Source organism: Mustela nivalis (assembly GCF_964662115.1).
Source record: "Mustela nivalis genome assembly, chromosome: 16".
Lineage (NCBI taxonomy): Eukaryota > Metazoa > Chordata > Mammalia > Carnivora > Mustelidae > Mustela > Mustela nivalis.
Genome location: NC_139035.1, coordinates 62,544,681 through 62,572,566, shown reverse-complemented (window position 1 = coordinate 62,572,566; position 27,886 = coordinate 62,544,681). Strand labels below are relative to the sequence as shown.

Genomic DNA, 27,886 nt, shown 5'->3' with positions numbered 1-27,886 from the left:
GCAGCTAGGGTGACTCATTGCTACTTTTTGTATGTGTAGTCCTAAAATGTTGAATTGCAGAGGTTTTGTGATACAGATGTTTTCTCTTCTAGGACTTTTCCAGATTTCTCAGAACAAAGTGGCAGTTCTTCTTCTAGCTGGCGGGCAGGGGACGAGACTCGGTGTTGCGTATCCCAAGGGGATGTATGATGTTGGTTTGCCATCTCATAAGACGCTTTTTCAGATTCAGGCAGAGCGTATCCTGAAGCTCCAACAGTTAGCTGAAAAATATCACGGCAACAAATGCATCATTCCATGGTAAGACCTGCCTCGTTTTGGGAGAGTGTCTGAACTTAACGCCAGTCTATGATATTCAAAATGCATGTATACTTTATTCCTAAGCAGACATACTTCCTGTTACTAATGATTTTCCCAGGAGCTGTAATTTACTATGATGTTAAAATAATCTGTATTATAGCTAGATAAATGATCACAATAGTTTTATTGCACAATGTATATTCACCTCAGGCTTTTACATCCCTCCCTGAGTACTTCTGGGAACTCATTGGGGTCTGTCAGTGTAGAAACTTCATATTGATTGACAGTTTGTCTGTTTATAAATTTCTGATTGGAAGTCAGTTTTCCTCCCAAATTTGAAGGCATCGTTCTCTTGTTGAGTGGTCCGTAGCTGTTCTGATTCCCAGTCTGTCTCTCTCTCTCTCTCCCTCCCCACCGCCAAGCATCTAATGTCTCTTCTTATCATTGGCATCCGAAATTTCACGGCAAGGTGCTACAAGTCTATTTTTAGTTCACTCTGGGCAGTAAGGGAGTTCTCACAGTCTAGAAACTCCTGTTCTTAAATACCAGGTTATCTAGCTCTGCCCCACACCCAACCCTTCCATACACACCAGCTGAAAGCCCCACTGATTCTCTGCTGTGAGCCGCACTCGGATCCCTAGGCTCTAGTAGAATGCTGTGTTCTCAGGGCCTCCTTTGGCAAGTGTTGGTATCCTGAGCACCAAGAGATTATGGGAAATTCTGCTTTGTTTTTTAAAAGTTTTTGATTTAGCTCTTAAATTTCTTTCCCAGAGCAGCTTTGGAAATTAATGTTTTGAGGGGGAAACCAGCTGTGTTTGAGATCCCTCAAGTCCCTAATCTTGTTATTTTAGTCCCATGTGACCCACAAAAGCTTTGCTGGTTTCTCTGTCCTTTTGCCTAGTCCAAGCCCAGAGTCCCTACCACTGTACCCCCAGGAAAAGGCAGCTGCATTTCCTTAGCTCCTCTTTGAAGGATTCCCACTGTCTTGAATTTTAGTTCCAATCCATGTTGCTTCTATAGCTCTCTGATGCTTTTAAAAATAGGCTTTTTGTAAATTTCCCAGCTTTGCTAGCTTTTTTCAACATGAGTATTGGCGGGCAGGAAACTGTTTTTTCAATCTTGATTCCTTTGGGTTGTTTGAGGGACTTCTGTGCTCTAAGCAGCCAATATATTCTCCTTACAGCCCTGCCTCCTACTATCATGTTGAATTTTCTTCTTTTCCCCTCACAACGACGGAGAATCTCTGTGCTTTTCTTATGCAGAGCGGTCCAGCCCCCTCTTCGTACTCAAAGCTCAAAATCCCCAGGATAACTTGTTAAACAGATAACTAGTATGGTGGGAAATTATACCATTTTCTTCATTTATTCATTCAACATCTATGAATGTCTGCTTCTGGGTACTGGGGCTATATCAGCAACCAGAACGGACAAAAGTCCCTATTTACATGTGGCTTAAATTCTAGTAAGGGCAGTGGCTACTGCAGTCACTAACTGTGGTTTTTAGATCGAGTTTTTGACTCCTTTGCCACACTAGCATGGTTTGAATTTTTATGAGAACAGATAATATAATTACACTTTTAAGATTTTAAATGGAGGATGAGCAGAGCCCAGATTACATTTGAAAACTTCAGTGGAAAAAACCATGAGAGATGATCAGAATATTTTATGTCTACCTTTTTCTCCCTATTTATTTATAATGGCAGTTTTAAATTTAGAGTACAGTTCTCACAGAGTTCTGAAATGTTGTTGAAGCCGGTTATATGGGCTCTCTGTTGCAGGAGGTATGTTTAATACTGTTACATAGATTTATTTTATATGTAGGATTGATGATGTTTCTGGAGGGAAGGCACTCGGGCATCGGCTAATGCTACCTTGGCCAGGAAGAGGATGAAGGAAGTCAGAACAAAGAGGCAGTGTGCTCAATGATTTTCTTTTTTTCTTTTTTCTTTTGCTTGGAAAATAGACAAGTTTGAATTTTGCCCTAATACCCAGAGCACTGTTGCTTAGAAACTACTTTTCTCTTGCAAGGTATATAATGACCAGTGGCCGAACAATGGAATCTACAAAGGAATTCTTCACAAAGCACAAGTACTTTGGTTTAAAAAAAGAGAATGTAATCTTTTTTCAGCAGGGAATGCTGCCTGCTATGAGTTTTGATGGGAAAATTATTTTGGAAGAGAAGAACAAGGTTTCTATGGCTCCAGGTTTGTAACCATGCTTACTTAGGGGTGACTAGAAATGGGGGTAACATTCCATTTTGATTTTCTTTCTGATATGGTGATTTGGGTGTTACAAAATTAATATTTAAGATTTTATTGCAATTTGGCAATGACTTAAAAACAAAGAATATGCCCATGGGCAGAATGGATACCCTGCCCTTGAGAACGACCTGGGCGGCCCACGGAGTGTTCATTCTCTTTACCCCACATTTATATCTGCGGTGTTCATGGCTGCATTACTTCTTGCAGTGAAAGATCGGAAGCCATTTGCTATTTAATAAACAAGAGGTAAATTACAGTTGATCTGTAGTATTCTCAAACTGTAATAAAACAGTTGATTGGAGATCCTAAATGACAGAGAGAAGTAGTGTCAGTAGCTAAGTGAGAGAATGCGAGGCGTGAAGCTGCGTGTCTGGCGTGGTGAGGGCCACCGCCCTGGGCAATTGCGGGAGGTGCACGCACGTTGTGGTATGTTACGGGCACCCCTGCCCTTGGGTGGTGCATGCTGTGTGGCCACACGCAGCAACCCTGATAGGATCCCAACTCTGAAAATAAACATGTCGACAGATTCTTATCTGTGGGAGTATTTGGAGGAAAGTCTGACAGGAAATAAATGAGTGTTAATGTGGTATAGCCTCTGGGTACAGGTTTTATTTCATTTTAAGCCCTTTTTTCTACTCAATTCTTTCTCATTAATGGAAGACTTTGCTGTTTTTAGCTCTATTTTTATGAAGTTGTCCAATTTTTTTAAGCTGTGGCTGAGGGTGTTGGCAGATGAAGTACATTAAAGCAACACTATAAATAGATGGGAAAAGAAGAGACTTTTGCCTGTATTTATTTTAAATCTGACCTGATCCTAATCTGGTTTCCTAATAACACGTTATTTGGTATAAAATGCTCATGTACTTTTTATTTTTGAGTGAAATTGCCAGTGTTGGGGCTGTAAATACCAGCGCCAACTTGAATCGCATAAATATTAATAAAACTTGAAATGTTATGAGATAATCATTGCTTGAGAATGAACTTTATATTTTATAATGTATAATGGGCTAAATTGTTAAAAAGCCTGAGTTAAGAAGAAAAACATGGTCTTTGGGTTGCCTGGTCCTACATTAATTAATAATGTTATTCTCTTGATACTTAACACTAAATTACTTTGAAAGTCACGTAGTATAATTTTTTTGACACCCGAATTCTTCCTTCTGGGTATTTACTTTTCTTGGCCCTGTGATGTAAAACTGCTTTTCAGGGATCTTCACCCCACTTTGCAAACATGAACCCTGGTAAACCAGTTTTGGGTTACCTTCATAATGGGTTTTGGTGTACTTCTAATGGGCTGTTTCATTTCCCAGATGGGAATGGTGGTCTTTATCGGGCCCTTGCAGCCCAGAATATCGTGGAGGACATGGAGCAGAGAGGCATTTGGAGCATTCATGTCTATTGTGTTGACAACATCCTAGTAAAAGTGGCAGACCCACGGTTCATTGGCTTTTGCATTCAGAAAGGAGCCGACTGCGGTGCGAAGGTAATGCCTTTCTCCTCTCTAGTGAGGTAGGCAGCTTGCTGTCAGCTCATTTGTTCAGGACTCGAACTGGAATCGTCTGGGTGATTTGAATGTGTTAGAACCATTTCTCTCTCTCAAGTAACTAAACTATCCCCTACCTACTCTTTCTCTTAAATTGGCAGCATTTGATTCTAGAAATAATGTATGCCTGTCCATTGCAAGTTAGAGTTTAAAAATATGTGCAGATGGGAAGCTTGGGTGGCTCCGTGGGTTGAGTGTCCGATTCTTGATTTCTGCTCAGGTCACTGTCTCAGGGTGTCTGGCTCTGCTCTCAGCGCGAGGCTTGCCTGATGTTCTCTCTCTTCCTCTCCCCCAGTTCATGTGCACATGAACTGTCACTGCTCTGTCACTCTCTCTGTCTCAAATAAGTAAAATCTTAAAAATATGTGTGGATAATTTGTAAGTCCCTGGGAAAGTGAATGATTGTCACTAGGCCTGGGACGGGTTCGTTAATATCAAGTCGTATTTGATCAGATTAGCCACTTTCTTCCTATGACAGAGTTGCTTGAGTAGGAGGTAAGAGAAATATGGAGGGAACAGCAGATCAAGACTTCAGCAAGGCATTTGACAAGTGACCTTACGATAGCCTTACGATTAAGATGGAAATGTGCAGTTAAGGACAGGGCAGTAAGGGAGATTAGTAATTGTTTGACTGATAGGAAGATGGAGGGAGGTATTCCTTTCAGTATTTTTTTAGTTACATAGACGATGATATAGGAGACTTGCCTGTATGGTGGCTAATGAAATGTGTATCTAGGAGTAAAAGAGAACATGAAAACACTTCGGAAGATTTAAAAATATTAATAGAAATACTGCTTTTCTGGAAATCTGTAAAACTATCAGTTTTTACCAAATTAAAGTAAACACAGTTTTGGTCAAAGCTCCAATGAGACTGTTTTGGGGACATTAACAAAATGATTGTAAAGTTTAGAAAAAACATGTAAAGGTGGCCAGGAAAATGCCCAGAAAGGTGATAACGGCAGAAAGAGGGTTGGAGACCGTCTACCAGGTACTAAACTGGGTTGTGAATAAAAGATAATCAGGAGAGTAGTACAGAAACCAGGAGAGAATGACAGATTAGTGGAATAGAATAGATCAGTCCGAAGTAAGTCCATGTATACATAAAGAATACAATATAGAAAAACAAGGCATTTCGAATTGGTCGGGGAAATGAATGAGATACCTGGTGAAAAATAAACTGTCTCCTTCAAAGCTCATACCAAAATCCGTTTCAAATGGATTACAAAGTTAAATATAAAAAACCCATAAAGGTGTTAGAAGCAGGGTGCCTGGGTGGCCCAGTTGGGTTAAGCTTCTGCCTTTGGCTCAGGTCATGATCTCAGGGTTCAGGCTCCTGGGATCAAGATCTGCATCGGGCTCCGTGCTCGGCGGGGAGCCTGCTTCCCGCTCTCTCTCTGCCTGCCTCTCGGCCTACTTGTGATTTCTCTCTCCGTCAAATAAATAAATAAAATCTTTTTAAAAAGAAAGGTGTTAGAATAAAAGTGAAAATAATTTTACAATATGGACATGAAGGGAGGACCTTTCTGCCAACAAAAAAACCATATACAGGTTTCTGACAAAAACAAATTAGCCTAGATATAAATTTGAAATATTTGGATTTAAAAAGGTGAACTGCCATTAAAGAAATACCATAGCCTTGGTTGGAGATTTTCTGTTATAAAGATATCATTTCTCTTAAAATTAATCTGAAATCTATGGCAAAGTCATAGAAGCTGGAGTTTTAAATTTACCGGTACAGGTTTTGTGAGATTAAGCTGGTGGACCTCATAAGACTCTTCTGGACTCAGAAAATAAAAAAGTTGGTTTGGTTATTTAAGACCTCTCTGCTCTAATACTCTATACTAAAAATATCTATTAAATTGTAATAGAAAAATAGTGCATTGTAAGTAGCTACTAAGCTCTAAGAAAAAAACTAGACTGTATTTCTGACTCTGCTCCGCTTGGTGTCACTCTTCATTCTAAAACAGAAACTTATATTTTACTGCTCTGAGCTTCAGGTCCATTTAAGTACTAGTTGATCAGAGCGATGAACCTGGAAGGAACCTCAGCAACCCATCTGGTCAACCCCTACGATTTCAGAACTGAGTGCCCTGAGTTCTGGTTCTGAGTGAGTTCTAGGCTCAAGGTCCTTCATCACACTGACAGAAGCAGGATTAGAATTCATGTTTCCCAACTCCTAGCTTTAGTATCCTATCACATTACAAAACTAAGCTCTTTAGATTGATTAGGTTTTTGCTGACAGCTTAAAAAACTTCGGTGTGCTAACTTTTGTGAGTTTACTGGTCACACGGAGACAGGGTGTGGCCAGTCACTCTTCTCCACCACCTATTGGTTCTCCAGGAGCCTCAGGCTTCCTGCTCACTCTGTGTCTGGCACATAATGTAGGAGTCACTCAGTGAGTGACTGCATATTCAGATGGAACCCGAATATGACACGAATGGTATGTGTTAAAAACTTTCAGAAATGTTAGAAACCATTTGTGTGATCGGTCCTCCCACCTTTTAATTTTAATTGCAGAATCAAGATCTCAAAATACATTTTTAAGAACACTGAAGTTAGGGAGTTATTCATAGTATGGTAGTAGAATAATTTGTCTTATTTCTTTAAAAGGCTCTGGTCTTTGTGAGTTAAGGAATTAAGTATTTTTTTATGGAGTGAGAGGCTTGAGAAAAGACGGAGACTGCAGTGGTTTACAGAACTACAAAGCTAAAAGGGTAGGAATCACTGTTAATTAAAGGTCACTTTGTAAAGCAGTTACAGTAACTATGACATGAAAGTGTTATTTGAACTGAGCTTTTCAGGAATGAAGCCGGAGAAAATCAAGCAAACTTTTAAATTTTATATTGTCTAACTTTCTGTGCCATATGAACTTCTGGTTTACACAGTTCAAACGCTTTCTTTTGTAATTAAGACTTAAAATATTTGGAGGCTCCTAGTTGCCATAGAAGTAAATCTTTCAGGGACTCCTGGTGGCTCAGTTGGTTAAGCCTCTGAGTCTTGATATTGGCTCAGGTCGTGATCTCAGGGGCCTGAGATGGAGCCCTGCATTGGGCTTTGTGCTGGGTGTGGAGCCTGCTTGGGATGCTCTCTCTCTTCCTCTGCCTCCCCCCCCCCCCCCCGAAGCATGCTGAGGTGCTCACTGAACAGGGCGAACAAAGCAGAGACACCCCCCAAAGAAGAGACACCAAGAGGGAGCTCTTTCACTGACAGATGAACACTTGGGCAGTGGAAAGTCTGAGTGTGCTTAGTTTTGATTCCTGTGGCTGGTCAGGAGTAGGGGCCTATGGAGGTGACTGGAAAAGTGGGAATGAGAGGAATCTTCCAGTTTCCCTGTCTAGTGAGACCCCCCCAGTGAGGAATATGTGAAGTGAGAGGTGGTGAGGAGTCGGTAGTTGGAAACAGGCCTGTGATAGATTTAAATCATTTGGTTGTATGTTTCCCCACAACGTTATTCACTTCTTTGGTAGAAGATTTCTTTTTATGGAATCCTGTGCTCCTCTCAGGCTGGCAGACAGTGGAAGCACACAGCAGCCTTGCGTACCCAGGAGCCCTGCCTCGCTGAGCTAGACTCGGGCCCGTAGCTCTGACCGCTGGGGCTGTGTCGTGGGCAGTGGTGGCTTCGGTTGTCTGCAGGAGACTGCTGCTGGCTGCATTTATTTTAAGAAATCAGTTGCTAGGGGCGCCTGGGTGGCTCAGTGGGCTGCCTTCGGCTCAGGTCATGATCTCAGGGTCCTGGGATCGAGTCCCGCATCGGGCTCTCTGCTCAGTGGAGAGCCTGCTTCCTCCTCTCTCTCTCTGCCTACTTGTGATCTCTCTCTGTCAAATAAATAATAAAAATCTTTAAAAAAAAAAAAAAAGAAATCAGTTGCTAAAGAAAAGTTTTAGCTTTATTGATGTAATTTCTTAGGATCTTTTCAAATTGAGGACCGAGTTTTCAGACTCCTCTGAAGCATGCTGAGTTGCTCACTGAACAGGGCAAACAAAGCAGTATCTTTAAATACTTGGTATTGTTTGTTCCGTTGAATGCTCATCTCATCGGAATCTTGATTTTATATTAGTGTATCACACACAGTTGTTCAGTGATTTTCTTCTAAACACTTCATTTAGGTCAGTGCTGTGTTGGATTAGGGTGGTGAGGTATCAGAGTCAAGTGTGAGGGTTTTTTAAAAATTACATACTCTATATTTCCCTGTGACATCTTCTTCGAACGTCTCTTTATTTTAGGGGAGATAGAGGGAGAACATGAGTCGGGGGAGAAGCAGAGAATCTCAAGCGTACTCCACACTCAGTATGGAGCCTGATGGGCTCGATCTCGTGACCCATGAGCTCATGACCTGAACTGAAATCCAAAGGCAGTCGCTTAACCCACTGAGCCACCCAGGCACCCCTGTTTTTCTCTGTGATTTTGATATACACCTTTCTCTCAGCTGCCCCCACCAGCTTAGAGCCATTGTTAGAGTATCAAATCACAGGTTTTCAAACTTTTTTTTTAAAGCATAGAGACTCTTTAAAGTCTAGCATGCAAAACAGATAAATATCGTCTGGGCTTCTGTGACTGAAGTTGGAGCCAGACCCCAGTGACTTGCCTGCACTCATGCCCCCTGCCTCCTGGCCAGGTCTCTGAAAAGCAAGGAACATGCTGTATTTGTGAATTAAAATGAAAAAAACAAAACAAAAAAACAAAAAAACCCTCTGTTTTCAAATGAAATGATTTGGACAGTACCAAATGAGAGGCAAGATGCCATACTTTTTGTCGTGTCTCCCTGAGAAATTTCATTTATTCTGAAAGCAGGTTCGTATAGTTAAGGATAAACTGATGAAAATAAAGCATAATTGGAGGGAGGTAGACTCCTCATTTAATTATTCCCAGTCCAGTGTGATTTCCTCTGACTCCGTGTACAGGATGGAATTTCTGTTCCGCAGTTTCATGAGGTGATAAATAGGAAGGAGGTAATTAACTTCATTTCCATTTGGACAGTAGTCTGCCAGAAAATATAAAGATGGACAGGTAGTTTTCTACACCCAAAGATTCCTTTGCTTGAAGACAGTATAAGCAAAACCGCAGATGTGGCCTTGGCGAACGGCCTGTCCGGGGCAGCATTTGACTCTGTTTCTCCTGCTGCCGCTGTCTTTCTTTGGGCAGGTGGTGGAGAAAACGAACCCGACGGAGCCGGTGGGAGTGGTTTGCCGAGTGGATGGCGTCTACCAGGTGGTGGAGTACAGTGAGATCTCCCTGGCGACGGCTCAGAGACGAGGCTCGGACGGACGCCTGCTCTTCAACGCGGGGAACATCGCCAACCATTTCTTCACTGTGCCGTTTCTCAGAGATGTTGTCAAGTATGCGCGAGACGGGGGCTTTTAAAAGTTTTCTTGTACTGGTAATCAGGAACTGAGTCACTGGAGAAGTAGTAAGATACCCCGAATCCAGATTCTACAGAATTCATCTTCTCCCCTGAGGATCACTTTTTACCAAATGGAAATTTTTCTCACTGTGTAGTTGTTTCTTGGGAAGATGCATTACAGGAGGTAGAGTGGGAGGACTCTGTCCTGCAGTGCTCTGCCTGCCGTCCAGAGCACTTCTTCATCTACTTCCTCTTCTCCCTCCGACTGGCTTAGGTTCTGGTGAAGCGAAGAGTAAGAGATGAAGTACGGTCTCTCTACCACAACGGGAAGCTTTAAAAAAAATGTAAATATCTGCCCTACATCTACTGAGTCAGAATTTCTGGTGGTGGATGCAGGTCATTGGTATTTTTGAGAAGCTGCCCACACCGTTTTAGCCAGTTCCCAGACTAGCATTTAGAAACTAGTGCATTTGAGGGTCAGGAAAAAAGAACTTGAGCCTTGGATGGAAATAAGAGCTACTTTACTCTGGCAGTCTGTTAAATGAACGGCATTCTATCTGTTTTTCCGTTTGATAGCTTTTAGACATTCACGATGACGATCTCCTTTTAAAAAAGGTTACTTAGCCTTACTTTAGCATATTGACTCCAGTTCTGGACAGTTCTGGAGTATTTCCCTTTCCACTGTGGTGTCTGTAGCCGTGCTATCAATGCATCCACAGTAACTTACTAATACTTACCTTTCCATTCCACACTTCAGGGGCTCTCAGTTGGGAAAGTTGGGGCAAAGAGAACATTTTCTGGAAGACGGGAATTATGGGAAAGACATTGGTGTGAGCCGTGTGGTGTGTATTCTTTAATGTGGAGATCATGAGAGGAGTTTTTAAAAAATATAAGGAGGTGAATTGGGAAATCTATTCATCTAATGTTTAAATATGAACCGAAACTTAACAGACGTACTTCGCTTTGAAAATCTTAGTTCTGGTTGCTCATGCGCTTGTTCCTGAGTGTGATTATCAGATTTTCTGGCATTTTAACTTTGGAAAGTGATTATGTCTTTTTTTTTCTTCCTACTTAGTATTTATGAACCTCAGTTGCAGCACCATGTGGCTCAAAAGAAGATTCCATATGTGGATTCCCAGGGGCAGTTAATTAAGCCAGACAAGCCAAACGGAATAAAGATGGAAAAATTTGTCTTTGACATCTTCCAGTTTGCAAAGTATGTTCTGAATAGCACCAGTAAGGTTCGAGACAGGTCTTGAGATGTTGCTTTTTACTCTGTTCGGCAGGGCACTGCTTTTAGGAGACACTGGGTCGCATATAGTCAGGTATGGTGTTCTGATTGTGCGTGTCCTGTCTAGACTCATTATCATTCTCTAGTATGAAACCGCCAGCCCAGGAGTGTGGTGTGAGTTGCCTGTGAGAATGTTTTCTTTAGGTTGGTTAGTCCATTATCTGAGTCCTGCAAAACTGAAATTTTGTTAAAATTGTCACTTCTTTTGGCTAAGAAACTAAAAAGGTTGAGCTAGAGAATTGGCCCAGTTTGTATGTAGGATGCCTTCCTGCCCTGTGCGTGAATGTTTCAGGGAACGTGGTTTTAGATTGTATAGCTCTCGGTCAGAGATCGCATTTGGTGTTGAGGTATGTGTCTCCGAATTTGGCCAGTAAGAGAATGCACAAGACAGATGAGCTGATGAGTAAGATTAATCTTGCCGTAAGCGTTTCTCAGCCATCCTTTTTTTACCCCTCCCCCCAGAACTGATTCTAGTGTAATTGGCATAAAGATTTCTGACCTTTCTGACTTAAGAGGAAGTGCTTTATAGTTTGGGATGCAAGTAATTTTTCTTTTTGCGTTGGAGAAGGGAATTCCAACTTCATTTAGTGCAGGGACAAGCATTATTCCGGCATTCATCTGAGAGAGCGCCTGTGGCTAGGGACCAGGGGCTTAGCCCCGTAGAGAGGGGTCAGAGCCCCTGGCTTGCAGTTTCCCCTCCTGCTAGAGCGGTCTCTGTGTGGTTCCACCCTAGGAAGTTTGTGGTGTATGAAGTGCTACGAGAAGATGAGTTTTCCCCACTCAAGAATGCAGACAGTCAGAACGGGAAGGACAATCCTACCACTGCGAGGCATGCTTTGCTGTCCCTTCATCACTGCTGGGTCCTCAACGCAGGGGGCCACTTCATCGATGAAAATGGCTCTCGCCTCCCAGCCATTCCCCGGTAAGTCAGTGTCACTTCTCTGGTGTGGCGTCACATTCTGGACTTTTCTTCTCGGACCTTTCTCCTTTCTCTCTGACCTATTTCTAGATCTTTTTAAAAAAGCATAGTACTGTCGTGGGCAGTCCTGGTGTGGTGTACTGGCCACCTCGTCCATTACAAAGAGAATGATTGCTTTTCTTCCTGTTAAAGAGGAATCCCTTGTTTAGACACACGTCCACCATGCTGTGGACGAGTCTCACTGAGGAATGGTCAGGAGGGAATCCTGTTGGTGTGCCGTACGGTAAAGGCCATCAGGAGCACACTCTCCCGGGTGCTGCCACTCCGTTGTGTGTGGGGAACCCCCACTCCTGCCGCAGACCCACTGCCCCCAGGCCGCAAAGGAGACGCGGGCCGCTCGTCCTTCTTTCCATGGTGCTTTCATGGTTGCTGAGGGAGACGCTGGCAAGGGAGGGATGGCACTTATATTCCGGGCACTCAAACGTTAGAAATGTTTTGGGATTTTTAAAACTTAAAAAAAGAAAGTACTTCTAGTTATTTAAATCTGAGATAAAGCATTTTTAAGTTCAGTCTTCTCTTTTATGAGAAAACCTCCGTTGGCACCTAGAATGGCCCCCTTCTAAATCATTTGGTATTTATGTACTTCTGCCAAAAACGTTCTGGCCTCTCATTTATATTCTTAAGGGTAGAACGGTGGGCTGCGCGCACACAGGCGCTGGCATGCCTCGGTCCGTGTCAGGGCCCTGAGCCTTGGAGCTCAGCGGCCCAGGACTGTGTTTTCCCGGGAAGGAGCTGCGGAGAGCAGCCTCCGACAGAGCCGCTGCCAGGCTCGGCGTGGTCAGCAGCCCTGCTCCGTAGCGTGTCATGTCCTCGTGCTTCATCATTGGCCATTGAGTTTGTTTTTACCCTTCAGATTTCCTTTGCCAAGTTTATAATTTACCACAAATACATGCCTTTGCGGTCAAGTATATTTTGCAATTCCACTTCATTGTTATTGTTTGATTTGTTTTCCATTCCCATTAATGCTTATTTGTTCCTACATAGCAGTGCTACAAATGGAAAGTCAGAGGCCATCACAGCTGATGTCAATCTCAAGTAAATATCCCAGCCTGCCTGCAGCGCATGGTGACGGGGCCGCGCTTCCCTCCGTACTAACTGGCATCATAGTTGCGCGCTCTGCCTCTCCGTGGTCTGGGGGTGGTGGATGGTCGCAGCTTCGGTGGGGGCGGACTGCGCTTCCTTGGTGGCAGGTGTCTGTCTGGACGACACTAACTCAGAGTCTCGGTGCATGCTGGAAGTGGGGAGCATGCTTTACTAAAGACCTGACCGTGGACGTTTGAGTCTGCAGGGCCAGCTAGACGAGCGATAGGTAGGGTGTCGGGCAGGCTACAGGCCAGGGAGAACAGATTTGGATCCCAGCAGAAGCTAGAGGAGCATCACATTCAGAAGCTGCGTCGTCCTGGGTTGGATGTATGTTCACAGTGGAGAGGCTGACTGCCTCGGACATGTCTGATGGCTCCTGATACGGAGGAAACGGTTCTCTTAATGTTTTCTCATACTGACAGCTCCCTCGTGGTGGTAGTTTTAGTCCGTCATTATCCTGCTCCCAAAGAAGGAAGCTTTTTTTGTCCTAATGGCAGACAATTTTTAGCTAGAAGTAGCACCGTATCCTGTCTTACCTCAGTGCTGACAGAGTTTGAAAAAACCATTATCCTTAGAGCTAAAGAGACAGCTTGATGTTTTTGCTACATTTGAAAAGTTACTAGTTTAGTTTGAATTTTTAGTTTTGGAGATAAGTTGGGAAATGCGTCCAGGGCAAAGGATCTGGAGATGGGAGTTACCTCCGAAGTAGAGCAGCAGGGAGGTCATTTCTGTCCCTGTGATATTTTTTCCCCCTACCTTTGCCACTCACTTTTGCCCCATGGAGAAAGATGCTTGTGGGTAGCGATGTTTCCCTGGTGTGGCCCTGTCTTCTAGACAAGGAAGTGGACTTAGAGATGCGGGCGTTTCTTAGAGGAGCCGTAGGTGACTGTGGGCCTTCGTGTCGCGAGAACTGGGCACGGACTGCTTTGTTATTTTCTGCCCCTTCCATCATTTTAATATCTGGAGGCAAGTTGCTTTTAGAATTTGAGAAATGGATTTTTGACCCCAAATTTCCTTCTCACTGAACCATGCTTTTAACCTCAAATGTGAAATAGTTTCTTAATTATGCAACTGAAATTAACATCCGGCTGTCTCGGGCAAGACACAGAGTGTTTCAGACGTTCTTGTTTGTCTTCTCTTGCTTAGTCTGTACCCCTCGGTTCCCCTCATCCACTTCATTGTAGCCACCTGTAGACTAATTAAACAAATCAAAGTTTGGCCCCAAATGAGATCGTAGACTTAATTTCAGCAGGAACGATTTCTATCTCTAAGTGATGTCCTCGAGAGTAAAAAAAGATTATTGAAAAATGAGAGATGACAACAAAGTACTTTGTATAAAAGGGGGAAGAAACAGCTGGGAGATGATTCTCAAAGAGCGGAAGCAAGGATGCTGAGTTTTGACCAAGTGACATTATTTTTATTTTTTATCTCAGCACTTACAGACCAGTTAGTTACTGAAAGTCCACTTGGCTAAAGAATTGGGGGATAATAAGTTATTGGTTTAAGTTGCGTGTCTTCGGAGATTTTGCATTTGGTGACAGTCGCTTCTGTCTCCCTTCTGGGTATCCAACTTTGTTTATTAAGAGTGACTTCCTTAGTTTCCTGCAGTATCTTGACGAGAAGTTATATTTTAGGTCAGCCCGTGTTCCTTGGGTTCAAAACCACCTTCTGATCCTGGCACAGCAAATTTTTCAGGGATTCTGGTGGGACTGGACTGTCTAGATCTTGTCAGTGGACTGGGTCCTTATTTTTCCCATTTGGTTTAGTATGAGTCCAAGCTGCCCCAGAGAGTCTGGACCAGATTTCTTGAGCTCTTTTAGAATCTGACACATATCTGGGTAGATGTGTGGCACATCTTTAATTTGTCTCTTCTGCAGGTTAGTCCGTTACCTGTCTACCCCGCCATAGTCCATTTATTCATTCAGCCAACAGACGTTTGTGGGTCTGCTCGCGGACCTGCACATGCTGCTGGTGTCTGGGTGCTGGAGTAGCTTTCACAAGAGAAGGGAGTCCTTTCTGACAGCCTGTTGGGAGGTCTAGATGCATGAAAGCCAAGTAACATCAGGCAGTATCAGTTTATGTGTTAATGTATGGTATAAATAACAATTTATTATGATTTAGGGGACAGTGACTTGGCAGATATCTATTAAATTTTTTTTTTATGAAGTAAATGAGAGTAGTCACTACAAAATACAACAGGGAAGGGAAGAAGGGGCTTGTGCCAGATCTTGGAAGATGGCTGTAATTTGGATAGTCCAGATTTTTCTTTGACCATAGTTGCACGTGACTTGGAATAATCCAAAGTATGCACAGCTGGTCTGTTTTGAGTGGAAAGTAGTGGGGTAAATAAGTGGGGGTAGGATATAGAGTACCTTGAATTTAAACTACCTAGTTCTGTTTAGAGAAGTTTGGGCATCGCTAAACTCAGAAGCCCTGTGATTTTGTTGACTGCACCAAAGCCTCATGTTTGGTAAAACAAAGGAGAGCAATGGGTTGAGGCTGTAAGAGACTAATTGTTTGTTTGTTTGTTTTAAGAGAGAGAGTGGGGCAGGAGGGGAGGGGCAGAGGGAGATGGAGAATCTTAAGCGGGATTCAACGCCCAGCCAGCACGGAGCCCAATTCGGGGCTCTATCCCACGACCCCGAGTTCATGACCTGAGCTGAAATCAAGAGTTGGGCACTCAACTGACTAAGCCACCCAAGCTCCCTGAGACTAGCTTTTGTGTGCTCTGTACCCTACCAGTGGAAAAAGCTAGAGGTCTAGTGCCTTTATGCATATTAAAAACATTATTTATTGACTTCTATATTAAAAACTTAGAGACTTTTAGAAACTCAGGATTGACTGGCCATGTATGTTAGAATGCGCCCTGGAGAGAGCAGATGGTGACTTTGGCCTTGCCTTTGCTTGGGTAGCATTTAGTCTTAGCTCTTTGAAGAGAGACTTTGGTGAAAGTAGCAGAGAAGCACTTTGAAACCTTGAATAAATCAGCTCAGCTAATCTAGGAGGTGTGGGTTGTATAGAAAATATGTATTGGGAGATAACAGACCTTTAGAACAGTACTGTCCATAGAATTTCCTGTGGGGAAGGAAGTAATCTATGGCAATGCTGTCTGATTTGGCAGTTGCTGAGCACTTGAAATGTGGTTTTAATGACTGAGGAACTGAATTTTAAAATTTTTGTTTATTTAAAAATTCCTAATTAAGTTTAAGTAACCACATGTGGCTAGTGGCCAGTGTATTTTGGCCAGTGCAGCTTTAGAACATTTGTCCTTGAGCGTAAGTACTACTAGTACTTATGCTCAAGGTTGGGGCTAGGATTGACGGGAAATAGGAAGGGTTCACAGTACCTAGCAGTGGGCCTGAAGTGTAGTTTATATTCCGTAAATAGTCCATCCCTTATCACATTAAAAGTTGGAAATGATAAAAAATGAGATGTGCATTAGCAGATAAGTCTATCAATATAGGTGAAGTGCTTTGAAGACCTACTGGTATTTATTGGCCCTTGCCCCAAATAGTGTCATCTGGACCAGGACAAATTCATGCCGACTTAATCCGCAGGGAATTTGGTGACCATCAGGATAGAGGCTATTCTGTTTGTCTAACTGGGAGAATTTGATTATCTGCAAGCTGCTCAGAGGAAAGTGATGGTCTATACTTTCATTCTGGCAATAACGTGAGAAGCAAAACCTTTAACATGCTTCTTTTTTTCTTAGCTTGAAGGATGCCAATGATGTACCAATTCAGTGTGAAATCTCCCCACTTATCTCCTATGCTGGAGAGGTAAGTTTGATTTGCTTGTTTCCCTCTTTTTTTAAATGATAGGATCTGGAGACTGTTTCATATTTAAGTAGAGTTGCCTATTTCCCAGTCCTCTGCCCTGCTTATCTTGGGAATGAGCAAAGAAGTTCATTTGTTCTGAATTTTTCTCTTTGAGAATTCCTGTTAAAGTGGTTAGTTGCCACGAATAGAGTGTTCCGTAATTTAATCCATTTCACTGACACATCAAAATGCAATGGTCTTTCCAAAAAAAAGTACTGTCCATAGAACAGCCTTGTGTTTTAGATAAATCAGCCACCTCTTTTTTTTTTTTTTTTAATTGAAATACAGTTGACCCACAATGTTAATTTCAGGTGCACAACATAGTGACTCACCAAGTCTACACATTCTGTGCTAACCACGAGTGTAGCTACCATCTGTCACCATACAATGCTATTACAATGTTACTGACTTTATATATTCTCTATGCTGTGCCCTTTGTCCCCATGACTTACTCATTCCATCCCCAGAAGCCTCTGCCTGCCATGTTCCTTGACCCATTTTGCCCGTTCCCTTAACCCCTCCCCGCCACCATCAGATTGTTCTCTGTATTTGTGGGTTGTCTGACTTTTGAAAACGGGGTCATTTTTCCTCTCAGAGGGTTATTTTGTTCATATACTTGGTACTCTCACTTTTAAAACTGGGAGATTTAGGGGTTACTCTTCTAATACGGAATATTTTTTCTGGAGATCCTTGTCAGATTGCTTAATTTCAGCATCAGAGACAGCGGCATTGCTTAGAAAGTTAACTCTATTGGGTGATGCTGATCAGAAGAATGACTCACGTCGTATTAACTTTAGAAATTATAATCAGAGTAATTTTCCTTTCTTTGTTGTTTGCTTTATGATTCTATAAATTGGTCATTAAGCCCAGTTTAAAAAGTATATGAAATAGATTTTTATTGACTTTCAGATTCTACATTTACACCCAACTTTTTGGCATCTGTGCTTTCTATCTTTATTCTGGTCACGAAGACCAGCCCTGTAGGACTAGTGCCCGCTAATTTTCTAGCTGTGTTTCGTTTCATTTCATCTGTTCTTTCAGGGAATAGAAAGCTACGTGGCAGATAAAGAATTCCATGCACCTTTAATCATTGATGAGAATGGAGTCCACGAGCTGGTGAAGAATGGTGTATGAACCAGAAACCAAGTTCACCACAGTAAGAATAGCTTTTATTTTTGATAGACCAACTGTGAACCTCAGGACCTCTCCTGCAATACTCGTGTTTGAATAGCCACAGGGTTTCACCTTGCTTGTTGAACTCTTAAAACTACTCCATACTCCCCAAGATCCAGATGACCGAGCTTCAGAAGGCATTTTTATGATTCTCAACTCATTGAAGGTCTTATTTATATTTTTTAATTGTATGATTTTATTTTTTCCAAGCCAAGGAAAACATTGGCCATCCAGGAAATTTCCTAGAGCTTGGGTATAATTAAGGTGTTCAACATCACTGTACTTAGAGCTGGAAACATTTGTTCTTGAAGTTGTAAATAGTAATACTATGTCCTTGTTTGTGTGTGTCGAAAGGTTTCTATGGTACTAAAAGTTTGTTTTATTTTATCAAAAATTAAATTTTTTTAAGAAAATAATTGGATGGTAAAATAAACATTTCTTCTTGTCTCTGGAGTGTCATTTGTACCTTGAGGAAATTATTCCACTAGGAAATAAGAAACTTGGGAGAAACTTTGAGATAGTATAAGAAGCCAAATTGGCGCTCCAGGGAAATGATGGCCCCACAGGTCTTGAACGAATCCCTATATTTGGACGTTAGCCTCCTATCGCTTTGTAACAGTGGCTCTGAGCCAGAGATTGTAGGCCCCTGCAAGAGGCATTTCGCAATGTCACAACCAAGACGGGGGGACAGTGGTTCTGACGTGTAACGAGAGAGGCCAGGGACGATCCTGACATCTGTGGTGCAGAGGGCGGTCTCCTGTAGCGAAGAATTCTCTGGCCCACACTGTCAGTACTGTTAAGGTTGAGAAACCTTGTTTTGTATCATTGGTTTATTCTCTCACCCAAATATTTGGTGGCACTTAGGAATTCAGAAGAGCAAAGTTCTGGCATTTCCCCAGGCAAGTGAATCACTCCCACTTCAGGTTTTCTTTGTTCATCTAGAGGATGAAAAAACAGAGTTGCGGGGGGGTTCCTTAAAATATGTGCCGTAGATCGTTGGCCATTAGTAAGGGTACTCCATGTCCAAAAACAGAGTTTCCATGAAGATATTGAGTTTTATAAGTGCATTTTATATAGCATTTAAGTGTTGACCAAAGCATAACATTTAATATCTGGATAAATGAAAAATTCTAAAAATCATGTCTAGAGAAGAAATTTAGCCAATTTTATCTTTCACTGACCAGGTGTCCCTAGATGGAATGTTACAGGTGGGTGTTTCTTCTCTAAAAGTATAAATTTTAAGGGTCACTTTTTTAAAAAAGTATGACATTTGCACCTACCTAAATTTATTTTGTGTGCTAAGGTGTAGGTGGTGTGTCTAGCATATTTTCTCTTTTATTTCAGTAACAGCCCAGGTTGCTGCTGCTGTTTCTTCCATTTCTCAAAAAGACTTGGGGGGGTTGAGTCCCCGTCAGAGCGAGCTCCGAATGGATCGTGAGGACAGAGCCCCAGGGTCGTAGCACCTGGGCGGGCCGCTTCGTCTCCTTTTCTGGACCTCCCTCTGCGGTTTCACCCTCCCCATCTTTAAGCTCCTGCCAGCACCAGGAAGGGGAGGCCGGGCGGTGTGGAGTAGGGGGTTGTGGCTTCGCTGGAGAGGAGTGGCGGCCCAGGCACGTTGGGTCCAGTGAGGGTGGAGAGCCTGGGAGCCCGCGGCTGTGAAATTACGAGGTGGCAGCGTGATGCACCTTCAGGAGTCCTTGTTAAATAACCGCTCTAATTCGGAAAATACAGAATTGGGTAAAATGGTTCTAAAAGTATGAATTAGAATCATTTGATAACAGTGTGGTGGAGTTTATATGAGTTAGTAATCTCTTTGAGTCTGGTGGAAATCACCCTTTAAATGTGTCAGGAACCTCAGTTTCCCTCTGGCTTCTTGAAATTGATCCAGTTTTGACATCTATAAAGGAATTATTAGGGACATTTACAGGAAGATGATCAAAAAGAATTTCATTTTCCAGTTTCTAGTCCTACTGTCCCCTAAAGTTTGGGCTGTTACCGGCGACAGTGTGGGTTCATGGCTAAGCCCAGCTTGCCGTCTGCACTGTTTCCTCTTGATGATTCGTCACGGTGTGGTCAGATCTGCCATCCAGGTAAAACGAGGCAAGGAAAAATGCATAATCCAAGAGAGTGACTAAAACACCCGTCAATCTGTTGGCTTGGAAGTCTGTTTTCCTACTGGCTAAGACTGTTGCTTTTGCACTTCATGGCCCTCTTGGGAGCCCCAGTTTAGGAAAGGCATGTTGGGAAGTGATGGGGTGAGTCAGCCCATGGGGGCTGATGCTGATCACATGTGCGGCCCTGCGGGCACACAGCCCTCTCTTCCACAGCCTGCAGTCTGGTTCAGGGCATAAAATGAACCCACTTAAACAAGGCAAAGATAATTTAGTACTAAAATGTAAGGAATCAAGTTCAGTGGAAGTTAAACAAAGGCCATCCTTATGAACTGGAGTTCGGTAAAGCAGAACTTCTCTGCAAAGAACCCTGTCATTTTCAGAGTAGAGCTACTACTATGCCTTTCTCAATTAGGATCAGAGGTTCATGTTCTAACAAAAAAATGCACCTTAATAATTCTAACATGTGCTATGAAAAACCATGTTTTGCTCATAGTAAGCGCTCGAACTACTGAGCTCTGATCTATTGGATTTGGTTGCCTTGAAGTCAGATGTGGATTGTGACTCACATATGGATTATTAAAGGGAGTCTGGTTGTTGTGGGGGAAGGGCTACTTAGCAGCATCGAAGCTGCCAGGTGTTGCCCAGGTTGTGGGATCAAGGAGCCAACCTGCAACAGTGATTTTCTGACTGTATCCCCCTGACTGGGTACATCAGTGTCACCGGAAACTTGTTAGAAACGCACATTTGCGGGATCCTTGCGTCACACATTTGTGAGTGAGGCCTGGAAACTTGTGTTCACATGAACCCTCCAGGTGACTCTGACGCACACCAAAGTCGGGGAACCACTGCTCTAAGAAGGCCAGCCAAAAGCTTCATGGATGTTACAAAAAAGAGAACATACATTAGAGGAAAAACAGGCCAGTGTTCCTGAAGCCAGGAATAGGGTGAGCCGGAAACCAAACAGGTGTGTCTTCTGTGAGCTTTACTCTTAGAAATGCCGAGGCCATGGCGCTGGCAGCGGCGAGATGAAGGTGGCACCGGCAGGTGCCGAGCAGCACGGCTGGTGTTGCCGGCGCAGCGCTATCTCAACCCTTCGGCGTCTCTGGGTCTCGTGGAGCAGTTAAACCAGCACTCCAGTTCTGGACACGGTGACCTCCGTCTGGTGAAGCCGGGGTAGCTAATTTTATAAACACTAGATGATTCCAGAGCTCAGCTAGCAGTGAGAATCATGACTTGGTTTAGAAATCAGCAGCCAAGGATGAGGGGGAAAGGAGTTGGATGTGTTCTGGCTGTGAAAAATCAGACACGGGAGGCGGAGAGTGGCGAGCGCTTCACTTGAGCAGCAGCGCACACACGGGGGAGGCGGCGGGGGCCTGCGCGTGCACGTTCTGGGGTGAGTCCATTTTGTAAAGACCTCAGACTGCAGAAAGAACCTCCCTAATTGGGCTCGTTCTAAATTGTATCCCCTTCGATTCATAGCATTTCCTACAGCTAGAGTGAGGTCGGTGTAGGGGGAAAGAGAAAGTTCATGATTTGGCTTAAAAATAGGAATTTCAGGTTGAATGAGAAGTAAAAAGGAAAATGATGTGGTAAGGTGATGGCCTGATGGGTAGCTTTTTCCTCTGTATTTCATGAATTTTTGGATGATGCATTCTTACTAATTTTATGATAAAAAGTTGTATTTTTCATAAAGGCTCAAAGGATAAATAAACCAAGGGTCGTCACATTAACCAGTTAGGTGCAGCTGCAAGAGAACTTGGAGGTGAAACTGGCTATTGTGAGGTTCCGGGACAATGGAATGTAGACAGGGCAGTGTTGGAACAGGAGACGATGTAGTCTTATATGCTGTTATCTCTTCCTTGGCTGTTACTTAGAGTATCCTCAGTTGTGACCTATGATAATGTCTTAATTTGGAGGGATGTACAAAGCAAATACGCTATGAATTCAAGATAATGCGCTTTGAGAGAAAGTCTTTTTGCAGGAGGTTTAACAGGAGTTCTCTGGTGGAATATATGAATCCAGGATTATGTTATACTCTCTTAAAGACGAGAGGCCTAAGAGGCTTGCCAAAAGTTCAGTGAGTCGGTGACACCAAATATGTTTATATAGACAGTGTTTTCAAAGTTCTGAACCAAGTTAGAAGGACAACGTAAGAACAGAAAGTCTATTATTATAGTTTTGTGACTCACTGTTTCCACATGAGCGATCATTTCCATCTCGGTGATTCTACTTCTCAGGAAGTGTTCCTTCTCAGGTTTTCTTCTACTGGGCAAGTTTTGTTCGGTTCTACAAAATGATATGTAGAATTCATAATGTACATATTTTACACTGCAAAACATAGAGTAACATAGGTGATGTGTAGGACATAGAAATGAGGCTTGATAAATTTTCTTTTAAAGTTTAAAATTTCTCCTAATTCATATACTTCTAAAAGGTCTGAAATTCAACAAAAAGAGTAAATCTCATGAACATAACAGAATGAGTATCAAGTAGAAGATAACTGTGGCCAATATCTTAGGGCCCTTAACCATGGACCAGGCACTGCTTGAAGCACTTTATCTGCATCGTCTCATTTAATCCTTATTACTTCCTATGAGGTGTGAACTTCTCTTGTCCAAACTAGTAAAAAGCTGAGCTGGAAATTGAACCCAAAGTCTGAATCCAGAGACCTGTTCTTTTTTATTTTTTTTACTTAAAAATTTAAAATATATACAGTAGTAGAGAACATAATAATGACCTGTTCTAACAGTTAACATTGGCTAATCCTGTTTCATTTCATTCGCACCTCCAGTGCCCCCATGGAATTACTTTAATCAATTCTGTGTGTTGGATGTAATACTGCAGTACACATCTAAGATAGAATCGTGTGTATGTATCCTTAACAAGTAATGATCCTTGAACATCCTCTGCCCTGCACTGAATGTGTGTGTGTGTGTGTGTAGACAACCTAAAATCCTTAACAAGTAATGATCCTTGAACATCCTCTGCCCTGCACTGAATGTGTGTTACCCACTGCCACCCTGCCCCATTCTTACGTTGAACTCTAACCCTCAGTGGGCTATTAGGAGGTGGGGTCTTTGGGAGGTCATGAAGGTGGAGTCCTCATAAATGGAATCAGTGTCTTTATAAAAGAGACCCAGAGAGCTTCGTTAATTGTTTCCACCACTTGAGGACACGACAAGATGACGACCGTCTATCTGTGAACCAGGAAGCAGACGTTCACCAGACACCAGATCTGCCAGTGCCGTGATCTTGGACTTCCCAGCCTCCAGGACTGGGAGAAATAAAGTTCTGTTTAGGAGTCACTCAGTCTGTGTTGTTTTTGTTACAGCAGCCTGAATGGACTCAGAAATCATCGAATAAGATCCAGCAAGTGTTCAAATGTCCCCGAGTTTACGTAAATTTCTTTTTAATATTGATCCATTTGAATCAGGTTTTAAAGTCCACATGTTGCCTTGACTCCTCTGTCTCTTAAATGTTTTTTAACCTGTGCGGGTCCTCCCTCTCTCTATACGTACTTATTTATTTGGGAAAACTGGTAATTCTTCCAGTCTTGTCTTCTAGATTTTGGATTTCATTTCCATGTTAACAATTTCCTCTATTTCCCGTATTTCTTGAAGACTAGGTGCATCTGAGGCTTGATCAGATTCAGGTTCACTTTTTTCCCCATAAAAACACTTTATAGATGGTTCTGTGTATTTCCTACTGAATCTGACTGGAAGGCATGTAAGTGTCTTGGTGAAATGAAGGTGTTTTTTTTTTTTAAGTTTTTATTTATGTATTTGAAAGAGCGAGCACGGAGGGGAGAAGCAGAGGGGGAAGCAGGCTCCCCGCTGAGCAGGGAGCCCAACATGGGGCTCAGTCCCGGGACCCTGAGATCATGACCCGATCCAAAGGCAGATGCTTAACTGACTGAGCCACTAAGGTGCCCCGATTGGCGTTCTTAATGTAGGCCTGACCCAGCCATCATAAAGTCCCCACCAACCTTTCATCTGGTGTCTTAGTGACTCCTGAGCCCCGGTTCCAAGATCCTTATTTCATTAAGGTCTGAAAAATGAGATTTTCCTATCACTTTCTTTTGTATTTATTAGCAAGCATTCTTTATAAAGAAACACTTCCATCAATTGTTTGATTAGGACAGCAGAAGCAGAATAAATGCTGGAATGTTTCCTTTCACCAGTTTCCAGAATAATGTGCTCTGCCCCGGCAGTCTTCAAAGGTGGCCAGTGAAGTCCTGCCTAATCCTGAATATTATTATGAGCTCAGTGATTCTTCAAAGCTATGTTTGATGTGTTTCCATCCATTACAGACATTATTAGTTTTGGCTGGTGAACCCCCCCGATTTGGCTCCTGTGTCCCTTCTGACATAACTCTAGTATTCCTTTGTAGCTTCTTTGCCATCTGATGTGGCAAAATGTCTCAGGATCAACTTGAACATTTCCAGACCTACCCTAGACAAATTTTTTTTTAATACAGTTTAGATATTTTATATATTTATTAACTAATTTATTGTGACACATTTACTTTTTTCACTTTATTTTCATTTTCACTTGCAATGAAAATTTAGATTTTTAAATCCAAACTTGTGTGATGAAGTCTGCACTCTAGGACCACAGGGCTGAGATCTCATTCTAGAAAGATCCAGTCCTCTGAGTTGAAAGTGTAAATAATGACTGAAGTCAGGGGATGCGCCAGGAGTCAGTCTCTGGGAACCATGGGATCCACACTCTTTTCTCCATGTTCCCAGACTCTGTGGTTCAACCTAGTGCAGTGGACAATTGCTGCAGACTTCAAAATGAGACTGCAAGCACTTTCAAGAGAGAGGTACTCAGTGATGCCCACACTGGAAAGAAGTCCAGCTTGCCAAAGGAAGCCATTTCTCTAAGAAGCTTTGTTCCTTATGGTATTTAGATGCTATAATCTGGACACTAGGAATCTTTATTGCTAGAGGTTTTAGGCCTTTTTAGAGGACTGAGCTTGAAAATACATCTTGTTTTGAAAAAAAAAATGATGCAAGTTTATACTGGTTAATTCCAGTTTTTAAAAATAAGATACTTCTTTGGGTCTATGTTTATGACTCTTTTTGTCCTAAGCTGAAAATCTTGGTTCCTAATGATCAATGTAATTGTTTATTTTCCAAGATTTTATTTATTTGAGAGAGGGGGGTTGTTTGGAGGAGAGGCAGAGGGAGAAGCAGACTCTCTGCTGAGCAGGAAGCCTGATGATGTGGGGCTCAATCCCAGGACCCTGAGATCATGACCTGAATTGAAGGCAGATGCTTAACCTACTGAGCCACCCAGGTGTCTCTGTAATTATTTATGTTTAGAATATTACCGTGATGGTTAATTTTGTGTGTCAACTTGGCTGGACCATGGTGCTCAGGTATTTTGTCAAGTTTATTCTGGATGTTTCTGTGGGGGTCTTTTGGGTAAGTTTAACATTCAAATTGTTGGGTTTTGAATAAAGCAGATTAGTCTTCACTGTGTAGATGGGCCTTGTCCAATCAGTTGAAGGCATTAGTAAAACAAAGACTGACTTCTCTTGGACAAGAAGGATTTCTTGTCTTAACAGATGGCCTTTGAACTTGAATTGCAATATTGGCTCTTCCCTGGGTCTCCAGCCTGCTGGACTACCCTACAGATTTTAGCCTTAACCCGTCCTCACAGGAGTTAATTCCTTAAAGTAAATTTCTACATACGCACATCCTTTTGGTTCTGTTTCTCTGGCGTTGAAGAGAAACTTACTGGAACTTCCATTTCTAATGAAGGATGGAATAAACAGACTAGATTTGCTGCTCCCATCTGGAACAACTGATAAACCAGATAAAATAAATGAAACAGTGGTACTGAAGACATCAGACATCAGGCAATGAAGGTCTGTGATCCCTGGAAGACAGGGCACAAATAGAGTAAGCCCTGTGGTTGTCGTGAGTTGCTTTCTGTAGAGAATTTTTAGGTCATACTGCAACACAGAGGAACCAGGAAATATTTGGCCGTCTCCTTGAGTTGAGAGGATGGAGTTTGGGGAAGCCAAGGTGGCTAGAATTCTTAGGGTATCATAGTAGAGGAGAGAAGTGCTTGAAAAGGCTGGAGGTCTCCAAAAGCACCCCTTAGAATATTCAGTTGAATATGAACTACATATATGTGTGTAAAGAAACTATTTGATTCCACATACAAATAAAATCATGTGACATTTGTCTTTTTCTGTCTGAATTGTTGAATGACTAAATGGTGCACCTAAAAATGGGATATTGTGTGTCAGCTCTACTTCAATATAAAAACAGAAAATAAATGGTGAAAAGCAAAACACTTGAGGCTGAAGAAAGAACTGTTTGAAAAGACTGAATAGTGTCGGGAGTGGAAAGCCTCATAATTCCCAGGTGTTGGATTAGAGTACCAAGAAGGGACCTGCCTAGACTAAATGCAATTCCTGTCTGACCTAGTGAAGCCCAAGAACAAGACCTGAAAGGATCAAACGGTTTCTGTGTAATTTAATGGTGTCTGTATTATTATTAATATTTTTATTGCTACATACTACACATTTATTTTCTTATGGTTTCTAGGGATTAGTAATCCATGGAATGCTTTAGCTGGATGGTTGTGGCTCAAACTCTCCTGAGGCTGCAAGAACGCAGAAGATTCAGTGTTGTTCAGATGTAAATTCTCCCCAAATGATCTGTAGATTCAACTTAATCCCAATCATTGTCCATCCTAGCAGCCTTTTTTTTTTTTTCCAGAAATGAACCAGAAGATTTTCTTTTTATAAGATTTTATTTATTGGGGCGCCTGGGTGGCTCAGTGGGTTAATGCCTCTGCCTTCGGCTCAGGTCATGATCCCAGGGTCCTGGGATTGAGCCCCACATCGGGCTCTCTGCTAGGCAGGGAGCCTGCTTCCCTTCCCCTCTCTCTGCCTCTCTCTGCCTACCTGTGATCTCTGTCTGTCAAATGAATAAATAAAATCTTTTAAAAAAAGTATAAGAAAAAGATTTTATTTATTTATTTGACAGAGAGATCACAAGTAGGCAGAGAGGCAGGCAGAGAGAGGGGGGAAAACAGGCTCCTTGCTGAGCAGAGAGCCTGATGTAGGACTCGATCCCAGGACCCTGAGATCATGACCTGAGCCAAAGGCAGAGGCTTAACCCACTAAGCCACCCAGGCGCCCTGAACAAGAAGATTTTAAAGTATATATGGAAATATAAAACCTCAACAACTTTGAAGAGGAAGAATAAAGGTGGAGAATGGATAACTGACTCTAAGACTTACTCTAAAGCTACAGTAATCAAGACGACAAGGTAGACAAATAGTCAATAGGACAGAATAAAGTCTAGAAATAGACTTCATATATAGTCAGTCGATTTCCAATGAAGTGCTGAGGCATTTCAATGGAGAAAGAATAGTCTTTTTTTAATAAATCATCCTGGAAAAATTAGTATCCATAAGTCAAAAAGGTGAACTTTCATCTATTCTTCATCCTATATATTAAAATCAACTCAAAATGGATCATAGATCTAAATATAACACCCCAAATTATGAAACTTCTAGAAGAAAACAGAAGGAAATCTTGTGATCTCTGGTTAGACCAAAATTCCTTAGCTATAGTACCAAAAGCATAGTCCATAGAAGAAAAAGATAAAAATTTATTAAAACTAAGAACTTGTGTTCTTTGACAGGCAGAGAATGAAAACACAAACCATAGATCATTAGAGAAGGTTTGCAAGTCACATATCTGGCAAGAACTTGTTCCCAGAATACATAAAGAACTCTCAAAACTCAATAAGAAAACAGCCTAATTTTAAAAATGATAAAAAGCTTGAACAGATACTACACTAAGATATATTATTGATAGCAAACAAGCACATGAAAAGGTGCTGCGCATCATTAGTTATTAGGCAAGTGGAAATGAAAACCCTAATGGGGGTCCATGACACATCTATTAGAATGAGAAGAACTGACCATACCAACAGTTGGCAAGGATGTGGAACCCTTC

At 42.2% G+C, this 27,886-nt stretch overlaps 1 protein-coding gene across 4 annotated transcripts in view; it reads left to right on the top strand.

Moving 5' to 3' along the window:
- UAP1 (UDP-N-acetylglucosamine pyrophosphorylase 1) overlaps positions 1–18,233 on the top strand; it is a 33,631-nt gene extending 15,398 nt beyond the window's left edge. For 2 of the 4 annotated variants that reach the window (XM_082704180.1, XM_082704181.1), the window contains 8 exons: positions 93–297; positions 2,325–2,500; positions 3,868–4,040; positions 9,244–9,437; positions 10,518–10,658; positions 11,467–11,655; positions 16,508–16,574; positions 17,655–18,233. In XM_082704180.1, the coding sequence (XP_082560306.1) occupies positions 93–297; positions 2,325–2,500; positions 3,868–4,040; positions 9,244–9,437; positions 10,518–10,658; positions 11,467–11,655; positions 16,508–16,574; positions 17,655–17,747 (1,238 nt within the window). In that variant the 3' untranslated portion in view covers positions 17,748–18,233. Of the gene's footprint in view, positions 1–92; positions 298–2,324; positions 2,501–3,867; positions 4,041–9,243; positions 9,438–10,517; positions 10,659–11,466; positions 11,656–12,696; positions 12,748–16,507; positions 16,575–17,654 lie in introns of all 4 variants that reach the window. The other 2 variants (XM_082704179.1, XM_082704178.1) reach the window with 2 other exon arrangements.
- Positions 18,234–27,886: the final 9,653 nt, after the last annotated feature.